General features: G+C 47.3%; 1 protein-coding gene across 1 annotated transcript in view; it reads left to right on the forward strand.

Moving 5' to 3' along the window:
- LOC145341390 (cyclin-dependent kinase 16-like) overlaps positions 1-12,335 on the forward strand; it is a 133,731-nt gene that overhangs the window by 44,893 nt on the left and 76,503 nt on the right. Inside the window, exons 8-9 of the mRNA XM_080186330.1 lie at positions 7,989-8,112; positions 10,803-10,923. Coding sequence (XP_080042456.1) covers positions 7,989-8,112; positions 10,803-10,923 — 245 coding nt within the window. The remainder of the gene's footprint in view (positions 1-7,988; positions 8,113-10,802; positions 10,924-12,335) is intronic.

Below are 12,335 nucleotides of genomic sequence, written 5' to 3' on the forward strand. Positions count from 1 at the left end.
AGTTTAGGAGTCGGGAGATAATGCTGCTACTTTATAAGACCCTTGTCAGACCCCACTTGGAGTACTGAGCTCAGTTCTGGTTACCTCATTACAGGAAGGATGTGGAAGCTATTGAGAGGGCGCAGAGGAGATTTACAAAGATGTTACCTGGATTGGGAGGCATGCCTTATGAGGATAGGTTGAGGGAGCTCAGTCTTTTCTCCCTGGACAGACGAAGGATGAGAGGTGTCCTGATAGAGGTTTATAAGATGTTGAGAGGAATAGATAGGGTGGATTCTCAGAGGCTATTTCCCAGGGCTGAAATGGTCGCTACGAGAGGACACAGGTTTAAGGTGTTGGGGAGTAGGTACAGAGGAGATGTTAGGGGTAAGTTTTTCACTCAGAGGGTGGTGAGTGAGTGGAATCGGCTGCCATCAGTGGTGGTGGAGGCAAATTTGATATGGTCTTTTAAGAGACTTCTGGATGAGTACATGGGACTTAATAGGATTGAGGGTTATAGGTAAGCCTAGTAGGTAGAGATAAGATCGGCGCAACTTGTGGGCCGAAGGGCCTGTTTGTGCTGTAGTTTTTCTATGTTCTATGTTCTAAGTCAAGATGTTGAGTGACTTGGAGGGAAATCTTCAAGTGGAGGTATCAGCAGATATCCGATACTCTTATCCTTCTAGATGGTAGAGCTCATGGGTTTGGAAGGTGCTGTCTAAGGAATCTTGGTGAGTTGCTGCAGTGCATCTTGTAGATGGTACACTCTGCTGCTACTGTGCATCGGTGGTGGAGGGGGTGAACATTTGTGGATGGGATACCAGTCAAGCAGGCTGCTTTGTCCTGGATGGTGCCGAGCTTCTTGAGTGTTGTTGGAGCTGTACTTATCCAGGCAAGTGGAGAATATTCCATTACATTCCTGACTAGTGCTTTGTAGAATTGTACAGACTCTGAGGAGACAAGGGTGAGTTTCTCACCATAGGATTCCCAACCTCTGACCTGCTCTGGTAGCCACAGTATTTATATAGCTGGTCCAGTTCAGTTTCTGATCAATCATAACCCCAAGAATATTGATAGTGGGAGATTCAGCAATGGTCATCCCATTCAATGTCAGGTTGCAATGGTTAGATCCTCTTTTGTTGGAGATGTTACCCTAACCAAAACCCTTACTCCAGTTAATTGATAAGTACAAAAACTTTAAATTAAATCACATCTTTATTTGGAAAATGTAAAAAAGCCTTAAATACTGCTGACTGTTACAAGATTACACAAGTCAATGCTTCTATTCTGCAATAAATCTACTGTATTTTTACAAACATAGATTTTAACTACTTATACTTACTAAATGGACCTGTATGGGTGTCTCTATCCACTCTCATTGGCTAGGCATGGGGAGGGATCAGACTTCATTAAGCTTAAAGCTTGAGGTTTCTTTTCTTCTTGCTTTTGTTCTCTTTTCTGTTCTTTGGAAGTCTGATATCTATCCTTTTGAGTCTGGCTGAAACACATGCATTTTTGCACGTAGGCACTGACCATGGGTATATCACTGAAATTGTTTTATTGCAGGCTGCCTGACCTGAGGGCAATTGTCCTCAACCTTTTAACTCCATTTCATATCTGGTTCCTATCCATTTGATCGATTATAATGAGCTTATTATCAGGATGGGTGTTACATCTTCTCCCTTGGAAACAATCATTATCTAGGAGCCTGTTGAGTTTATCACTCATGGTAAAACCAAAGCCATTTGTTTCAGATAAACAAAGATTATTTCTTCTTGCTGCCACACACTCCCAGTTTGGAGTTAAAACCTTCTTTTCAGAAATTAGCCATATTTCCCATCAGGCCAGAGTGGTGCACTTTCTTTGTTTGGCCATTTTGTATTAGACTATGGTTCATCAGCTACAGTCATTACCTGGCACTTGTGTGGCATGAATGTTACTTGCCACTTGTCAGCCCAAGACTAGATATTGCCCAGCTCTTGCTGCGCATGGACACAGACTGTTTCAGTATCTGGGAAATCACAAATGGTGCTGAACATTGCACAATCATCAGCGAACATCCCCTCTTCTGACCTGATAATGGAAGGAATCATCCAAGTGACTGAAGGTGATAAGGCCTTGGACATTACCCTGAGGAACTCCTGCAGTGATGTTCTGGAACTGAGATGACTGACCTCTAACAAGCACAGCCATCTTCCTTTGTTCCAACTACTGAAGAGTTTTCCCTGATTCCCATTAACTCCAGTTTTGCTGGAGCTCCTTGATGCCACACTCAGTCGAATGCTGCCTTGATGTCAAGGGTTTCACTCTCACCTCACTGCTGGAGTTCAGCTCTTTTGCCCATGTTTGAACCAAGATATAGTGAGATCAGGAGCTGAGTGACCCTGGCAGACCCCAAACTGAGTCACTGAGCAGGTTATTGCTGGATAAGGATGTACAGATGGTGCCTGACGTACCTACAGATGTCTGAGAACCAGTGTCACCAAAGATTACATGTGTCCAGAAAATTGGTTGATCACATCTGCACCTATTGTAGGATTTGGTACCATGGGGACTGCCAGTGTCACTGTAAGTTACTGTGGCTCTCAATTTTCTGGCTCCTTCCAGGGCTCCACAGGTGATCCCTGCGAGGTTGTGAAAGTCTCTGCGCACATGTGCATCCAGGAGGTTATCTTTGTGAGGACACAAGATTTTGTCCATTTCTACCAGAGTCAGGCAAATCAGGAAACAAGAGCAAAAACACTTCCACACATCTCTGGTTTACAGAGACAGGGTGCCATTGACTGCACTCAGATTGCACTCAGAGCTCCCAGGTATCAAGCAGTGAACTACATGAACTGCAAAGGCTTCTATTCATTGAAAGTTTAAATGGTCTGCAACCACACTAAATGTAACCTGCAGGTATGTGCTTGATTTGCAGGGAGTGTGCATGACTCCTACATTCTGAGCCACTCTCAGATTCTTGATATGTTTAATGGTCTACAGAAGGTTCAGCGATAGCTTCTCAGGAACAAAGGCTACCCACTGAAAAGGTAGCTGATGATGTTTGTGAGGAAGCCACAGAGTGCAACTGAGACAAGGTAGAATTAGGCTCATGTGCACCTTACACTTTGGTGGAGCAGAGCACAGGAATGTTGAAGATTAGGTTCCTGTGTCTGGCCCAATCTGGTGAAACCCTGCAATACAATCTACAGAGGATGTCGCACATTGTGGTCACTTGCTGCACCCTGCACAAGCGTGCTCCAATGGGGGAAGGAACTACGTGAGGAGGAAATGGAGGAGTCGCAGGTTTCCTCTGATGAGGAGGATGAGGCTAAGGAGATCCTTAAGGGAGAGGATGTTGACCATGATGCCATGGCAGTGTCCAGATGAGGCAGAGGAGCTTGTTATGCACTCATTGCTGCACTACTGGTGGAGGGTGATGAGAACATCCAGTGAGGATATCTAATTATCTTCATATGCCTTCTGTGAGCATTGGTCTCTTAATTGATGGCAGCACACATCCTCTGTGATAAAGTTCTAGTCGTGGTTGCAGCAGTTGCCCAAATCCTTATATTGAAGGGGAATGATGACAATTTGCAATGGGGACAATGTACCGATCTTCAGTGTCTCTGTGGATGTCTGACTCTGGTCTAGCTGATGGTAGCTTGCTTGCTCTCAATGATCAAGGTCATTTCATGGCAATGCAGTGGGAAATGTTTCCTAATCTTACAGCATCCTGAGGAACGCAGTGTCACTGGGGGCAGAAGTGATAGGGTGGGGCTGGCCGTACCTCAAAGGTGTAACATAAGAACATAAGAAATAGGAGCAGGAGTAGGCCACCTAGCCCTTCGAGCCTGCCCCGCCATTCAATAAGATCATGGCTGATCTGAAGTGGATCAGTTCCACTTTCCCGCCCTCTCCCCATAACCCTTAATTCCCCTGTCTATCAGAAACCTATCTATCCGTGTCTTAAATATATTTAGCGAGGTAGCCTCCACCACTTCAACGGGCAGAGAATTCCAGAGATTCACCACCCTTTGAGTGAAGAAGTTCCTCCTCAACTCTGATCTAAACAGCAACCCCCCCCTCCCTTATCTTGAGGCTGTGCCCTCTAGTCCTGCTATCCTTTCTAAGCTGGAAGAATCTCTCTACCTCTACCCTATCTATCCCCTTCATTATCTTATACGTCTCTATAAGATCCCCCCTCAGCCTTCTAAACTCCAACGAGTACAGATCCAGTCTATTCAATCTCTCTTCATAAGCTAACCCCCTCATCTCTGGTATCAGCCTAGTGAACCTTCTCTGCACTCCCTCCAAGGCCAATATATCCTTTCGCAAATACGGGGACCAAAACTGCACACAGTATTCCAGCTGCTGCCTCACCAGTGCCCTGTACAGTTGCAGCAAGACCTCCCTACTTTTATATTCTATCCCCCTCGCTATAAAGGCCAACATTCCATTCGCCTTCTTGATCTCCTGCTGCACCTGCAGACTGGGTTTTTGCGACTCATGCACAAGGACCCCCAGGTCCCTCTGCACCGTAGCATGCTGCTGCTTTTTGCCTTTTAAATAATAATCCCTCCTACTATTATTTCTGCCAAAGTGGATAACCTCACACTTCCTAACATTATACTCCATCTGCCAGGTCCTCGCCCACTCGCTTAGCCTATCCAGATCCCTCTGCAGACTTTCCACGCCCTCCACGCAATTTGCTTTTCCACTCATCTTTGTGTCATCAGCAAATTTTGTCACCCTACACTCAGCCCCCTCCTCCAGATCATCTATATAAATGGTAAATAGCTCAGGCCCCAGCACCGATCCCTGCGGCACTCCACTAGTCACCAACCGCCAATCAGAATAGCACCCATTGATTCCAACTCTCTGCTTCCTATTAGACAACGAATCCTCTATCCACGCTAACACCTTACCCCCAACTCCGTGCACCCTAACCTTCTGTAGCAACCTTTTATGAGGCACCGTATCAAACGCCTTTTGGAAATCTAAAAACACCACATCCGCCGGTTCCCCTCTGTCTACCGCACGAGTCACATCCTCATAGAAATCCAATAAATTCGTCAAACATGACTTCCCCTTAACGAATCCGTGCTGCGTCTGCTCGATCAAACCATTCTTTTCTAGGTGCCTCGCTATTTCTTCTTTGATGATGGATTCAAGCATTTTTCCAACTACAGGCGTTAAACTAACCGGCCTATAATTCCCTGCCTTTTGCCTGCTACCTTTTTTAAACAGCGGCGTAACATTAGCCGTTTTCCAATCTTCCAGCACTTCCCCGGAATCCAGCAAATTTTGATAAATAATTACTAAGGCATCCACTATCACCTCTGCCATTTCTTTTAGAACCCTGGGATGCATTCCATCCGGTCCTGGGGACTTGTCCACCTTCAGTCCCATTAGTCTATATAGTGACAGTAATCGCATTCAGGCCCTCAACTCCTACCATCCTTCTATCTTTAATATCCGGCAAACTATTCATGTCCTGCTCCATGTAGAGAGCACACAGGCAGAATAGTTGGACTGTGTGAGGTCAGCCCAAACATCCCAATTCTCACTGAGATAGAGTAACTACAAAGGAGCATCATTAAGGTGCTGGGAAAGTTTAGCAGACACACACACATGTGCAGAGACACATGCATGCACACATGTGGACATGCCACGCACACATGCACACACACACCACATGCACATTAGACACACGTGCTCAACAGCTGAGCCTCTATGTGGGTTCCCAACGGCCGCTGGCACCTCCTTGAAAGAGAGGCTGTAAGCTCGAGAAGCCCCACCATCCTCCGGTGGATACGAGAAAGTGCCTTTGCTGTGGAGTGCTGCTCCTGCAGGGCAGTCTTGGACAGATGTATGATCTGTAACCGCCACCCTACCAGTGTTGGCCTTGGTGGGTTGGCCTGTCAGCACAGTCACCTCAGACTGATGGAGGACAGATTCCTCCATGGGGCCTTGCAGTCTGAGAAATGCAGCAGACATCTGTTCATGTTTTCCTACCATCGCCTTTGGAGCTCCAGCAACTGAGACATGATCGAGTCTAGAGGCTTGGCATCTGACTGGAACTCAGCAGATTCATGATCTCCAGCAATCCTCCAGGTTCCAGCATCTTGCAATACCCCTGTCTCTTCCTTTTGCGGATCGGACAGTGTGGTGTGCTCACCAGATTGTGACCCCTGAGGCTGCTGTAGAACTCGGTCCCACTGAGATGTGTGTCTCTGCATTGGTGGGTGTGAGTGGGCACTTGATGGGGCTTCGAAGTCGGGCTCCTATTATGACTGAAGTCAAAGGCCTGGTTCGTGGACTCCCTGGGTTGTTTCCCAGGTATACCTGTGAAAGAAAGTAAAGGTCATTAGTGCATGGCAAAGACCTAAGAAACAGGAGACATCAATCACAGCATGGGAAACTGATGGATGCTGCAGTGCCAGATCCTCACTTGGTTCAACGAAATTGACCTCATCATCAGCACAGGAGGAGTCCATGTCCACACTGGCCAGGTGAATGGCCCACTCCTCAATGTTCAGCCATCCCTCCGCCCATCTAGGATCTCTCCCGCTTGTTCTATGCCAGCATGAGAGAGTGTAAGCAGGATGCCTGCCAGGACAGGTGATAAGGATACCTGGCATGTGTGAATAGTGAGTGGGGCATAGATGGGATGACAACATAACCTGCCGGGGAGGTGAAGATATGTTTGTGGTGGTGTCCCTTGAACTGGCGGTGAGTGAGAACCCTGTGGATGTGCGATGGGACAGTGAGTTCAGAGTGAAGAGAAGAGTGACACACGCTGGCAGAATGATAGATATTGTTCATCCTCTTGCCGCACTGGTTGGTTATCCTCTTCTGCAGGGTGTTGGCACTGACTGCCGTTGCTCCCCCTTTGGATGCAGGTCTTTTCCCACATGTATTTAGGACATCATGGCGGAGCTCCACTGCGTCCAACAGATGCTCAAGATAGGCTTTATTCAAACTCAGGGCAGTATGCTGCTTAGCTTTGGCAACCGTGAAAGCATGACTTCTCTGTGGCTTCCTTGGATTTCAGATCTGCAGATGTGTGGAGGACAGCCTTTAGAAATGGTGTCTGGATGATTGAAACATTGAGATGTTGGCAGAGTGGGTGATTCAGAGACTTTCTGCTAGCGATATGGTGTGGAATCCATACCTTTGAATCTTTTTCATTAAGTGCAGCACTATATGGCGGAAAAGCCATCATTTTGCTGTGGATGGGCTAAACGTCACTTTCCCTGCCTGAAATCAGACTTTACTGATTTCTGAACCAATTTTGCTCTGTGTCTCTAACAATAATGTGCCTTTAAGAAATGTATTTTAATCATGTTTCTCTGCAGGACATTTCCAGCAGTCCCTGGCATTTTGCCAGAGCCATGTTATCTGCAGCTGGTATATTCTATTATTTACTGAAGTAGTATAATTGACATCATGTTGGTTTTAATCTGAACTAATGCAGTGTCCTGTTCTTTGTGTTCCCTGGGATTGCAGAGTAAGGCTTGATTGAGATGTGTGACTGGTCAGGTCATGTGACTGGGAATGGCCCGGCTTAGCTGCTGCTCCAGATGCTATTTGGAATTAACACGGAGAGTCTCTTGTTTTTCCCTCTCTGGAGCTGGGGATTCTGCTGTTTGAGTGCTGGTGTTTTGGAGAGAGGTTTTCTTTGCTGACTCTGAAGTCTGAAGGCTGGAAGCTGCTACAGACGCGGGTTATTTCTCTGTGTTGCTGTCTTGAGGATATATCCATCTCTGAAAACTCAAAAAGTTATGCTAATTCTTCTTAACTGTTCTTAAGTAAACATGGTTTGATAAAAGCTTCCTAGTGGGTCACTTGAATCATACCTGGTGTGAAACGCCTCATTCTCACCCATTCCAAAATCAAATGTAAAACTCAGGGTCTAGGCCTTCTTTATAAAACACTCTGTGGCCTGAGTTTCTCTCTCTTCCCCAGCTGTGCATGTGGTGGCTGGGTGTTTTGTTAATTTGTCCCCTCTCTCCACCCTGCAGATCTTTCTGTTCCAGTTGTTGAGAGGATTAGCTTACTGTCACAGTCGGAAGGTATTACACCGAGACCTGAAACCCCAGAACCTGCTGATCAACGAGAAAGGAGAGCTGAAACTTGCTGACTTTGGTACGTGTCAAGAGTTTAAATAACCAAAGCACAACTGGTTTGAAAGGAAACACATTTCCTCAGGAAGGTGGGCTTCAGTGTAAGCTGCAGTTTGGTCATTGACAGTGTGTTTGTAAAATAATATTGGAGCAATGTGAGGATAGAGGTGCCTGAACTCAGCTTCTCTCCATTTCACCCTCTATTAGTAACCCACTCAGTCTTCACTTCCCACACTCTCACACACACACACACATACACACACACCCCTCCCCCCCCAACATATATACACACACACCCCCTTCCCCGCCTCCCCACACACCCCTCCTTCTCCACACACACACCCTCCCCCCCACACACACCCCTCCCCCCCACACACACACCCCTCTCCCAAACACACACACACCCCTCCCCCCACACACACACCCCTCCCCCCACACACACACCCCTCCCTCCCCCCAAACACACCTCTCCCCCACACTCACAGACACCCCCACAATCACACACCCCCCCCACAATCACACACCCCCCCACACTCTCACGCCCCCAACGCTCACATTCCGCACGCTCATATATCCCCCCCCCCCACGCTCATATATCCCCCCCAGCACTCACATACCCCCCACATGCTCACATACCTCCCCCACACTCACTCCCCCCCACACTCGCACACACCCCCACACTCACGCAATCATGCTCACATTCACTCACACCCCACACAAACACTCATACTCATATAAGACGCACGCACACACACACACACACACATACAAAGATTCTCACTCTCACACTGTCACACACACACACCCACTCACACACTGGCACACTTAAACACACCCCCTGCCCAGCCCCCGCCCCCACACACGCGCACACACATACACACACGCACAGATCAGCAACATGGAGGAGAAGGTCACGGTTCCTCTGGGGAGCAGATAGCGAATGGATTCATGTCATTAATGATCAGAGGGATCAGTGTCAACCCCAGCAACTTCAGCAGCAATTAACTTCACCTCTCATTGTTATTTACTGTTCTAATTACTTAATGTTCAATTAATGGTTCTGTAACAAATTCTCTTCTGTCAGGGGGCATGTTTGGTGGAATGTAGGTTCCAATTTGCAGAAGTGTGTCCCTTTCACTAGAGGCCATTCCTTTGATGCCAACCTGTTATCCCTTGGCACCCAGAACCTCTGCAGTTCCTGTCTATGAGTCTGTGGAGATTTACAGGAACTGGTTTGGGCCTGTTTATAGAATATAGAACACTACAGCACAAACAGGCCCTTCGACCCACAGGTTGCACTGATCATATCCCTACCTACTAGGCTTACCTATAACCCTCAATCCTATTAAATCCCATGTACTCATCCAGAAGTCTCTTAAAAGACCCCAACGAGTTCACCTCCACCATCACCGACGGCAGCTGATTCCACTCACTCACCACCCTCTGAGTGAAAAACTTACCCCTGACATCTCCTCTGTACCTACTCCCCAGCACCTTAAACCTGTGTCCTCTCATAGTGACCCATTTCAGCCCTGGGAAATAGCCTCCGAGAATCCACCCTATCTATACCTCTCAACATCTTATAAACCTCTATCAGGTCACCTTTCAACCTTTGTCTCTCCAGGGAGAAAAGACCTAGCTCCCTCAACCTACCCTCATAAGGCATGCCTCCCAATCCAGGCAACATCCTTGTAAATCTCCTCTGCGCCCTCTCAATAGCTTCCACATCCTTCCTGTAGTGAGGTGACCAGAACTGAGCACAGTACTCCAAGTCGGGTCTGACTGGGGTCTTATAAAGTTGCAGCATTACCTCCCGACTCCTAAACTCAATCCCTCGATTGATGAAGGCCAGTACACCATATGCCTTCTTGACCACATCCTGTACCTGCGAGGCCGATTTAAGAGTCCTATGGACCTGGACCCCAAGGTCCCTCTGATCCTCTACACTGCTAAGAGTCTTACCCTTGATATTATACTCCTTCATCCCATTTGACCTGCCAAAATGGACCACTACACATTTATCCGGGTTGAAGTCCATCTGCCACTTCTCCGCCCTGTCTTGCATCCTATCTATGTCACGCTGCAACTTCTGTTTCCTGTTCTACTTTTTTAAAATTCATTTTCCGGAATGTGTGTGTCACTGGCTAGATCAGCATTCATTGCTTATCCCTAGTTGCCTTTGAGAAGGTGGTGGTGAGCCACCTTCTTGACAGCGACGGTGAAGGAATGGTGATATATTTCCAAGTCAGGATGGTGAGTGGTTTGGTGAGGAATTTCCAGGTGATGCTGGTAGCAACTGCTTCTAGATGGTAGCAGTTGTGGGTTGTGAAGGTGCTGTCTAAGGAGCCTGGTATTTCAGTACATTTCACCATCAATGTGTTTCTGAACATGGTTGTGGGTGTGTGTGGGTATATGTGAGATTGTGTGGGGGCAGATGTGCTTGTATGTGGGTGAGTGGGTGTGTGTGGGTGGATGTGCAACTGTGGAGGTGGGATCGGGTGGGTGGGTGTATGGATGTGCGAGTCCGGAGGTTGGTGTGTGAATGGGTGTATGATGGGTGTGCGAGTGTGAAGGGGTGTTTGTGTGTGGGTATATGGAAATGGGTGTGAATACATCTGTGCAAGTGTGGAGATACGTTTGAGTGAGCGTGTGTGTGTATCTATCTGTGTATTTTGGATCTGCACTCTGAATGTTCATGCTTTTCTCCTCCAGGATTGGCTAGAGCGAAGTCAGTGCCGACAAAGACCTACTCCAATGAGGTGGTGACATTGTGGTATCGTCCCCCAGATGTTCTGTTGGGATCCACAGAGTATTCCACACCTATTGACATGTGGTGAGAGCCAGAGTCTGGCTGATTAGTCCATTGTTCTGTTAATAAGCATTTCACACCAATCTCAGTGTAACTGGTTGCCTCCTGGGATAATTCAGCCGAGAATTAACTCTTTCCGCAATGCTGTATCTGTCTGCATGCCTCATACACTCTTCATTGAACCAGGGTTGTATAGCCTGGCCTGCTGCTTTCCTAGATGTTAAAGTTTGCAGGTTTGGAAGGAGCTTTGCCAAGTTGTTGCAGTGTCTGTCGTAGATGACTGTTGCCACTGTGGTGGAAGGAGTGAATATTGAAGGTAGTGGATGTGATGCCATCAAATGGGCTGCTTTGTCCTGGATGGTATCAAGCTTTCTGAGTGTTGTTGAAGCTGCAGCCATCCAGGCAAGTGCAGAGTATTCCGTCACATTTCTGACTTGTGCCTTGTAGATGATGGTCAGGCTTTGGTGAATCAGGAGGTGAGTTACTCACCACAGTATTTCTAGCACCCGACCTGCTCGTGTAGCCACTGTGTTTATGCCATGAGTCCAGTTGAGTTTTTGGTCAATGGTCACCCCAAGGATGTTGATAGTGGGGAATTTTGCAATAGTAATGTCATCGAACGTGAAGCACAATGTTCAGATACTCTCTTATTGGAGATGTTCATTGCCTGTTGCTTGTGTGGTGTGAATGTTACTTAATTATATAGACAACAGTGAGCTGTTCACCCTAGTCCCAGTAGCCCCTGTCCTGTTTCCCCTGCACCATGCTTCCAGTAGCTGCAGCATGATTGCTGGACAGCCTCCAGCATCTCAGGGGTTTTAGCTCTTGTTCCAGACTGCACCATTGCAGCAATGGGATTGGATGACTGGCTATACCATGGAAATTGGTGGAGTGGCAGCAGGACAATGCATCTAACCAGCATGTCTTTCAGACTGTGGGAGGAAACTGGAGCACTCGAAGGAAACTCACGCAGACACGGGGAGCGCGTGCAAACTCTACACAGATACTGACCCAAGCCGGGAATTGAACCCGGGTCCCTGGTGCTGTGAGGCAGCAGTGTTATCTACCGTGCCACCCATTTATCCATGTTGAACCTCACTTGTCAATTATTTCCCCTTTCTGTAAGTTTATTAATATCTTCCTGTAATGTGTTCCAGTTAGAACCATGGAAAAGCACAAGAGACCATTCAGCCTGTCTTGTCCATGCCAGCCCAAGGACAGAAAGGTGCCCTTTGTAATCCCACCATCCTGCACCTAGCCCATAGCCCTGTAGTTTACAGCACTTACGGTGCAAATGCAGGTACTTTTTAAAAGAGTTTTGGGTCTCTGTTTCCACCACCAACTCAGGCGGTGAATTCCAGACACCCACTACCCTCTGTGTGAAAAGGTTCTTCTTCATGTCCCCTCTACACCTTCTGCCACTTACCTTGAATCTA

This window comes from Carcharhinus amblyrhynchos, chromosome 3, assembly GCF_965287045.1.
Source record: "Carcharhinus amblyrhynchos chromosome 3, sCarAmb.v2.hapA, whole genome shotgun sequence".
NCBI classification, from domain to species: domain Eukaryota; kingdom Metazoa; phylum Chordata; class Chondrichthyes; order Carcharhiniformes; family Carcharhinidae; genus Carcharhinus; species Carcharhinus amblyrhynchos.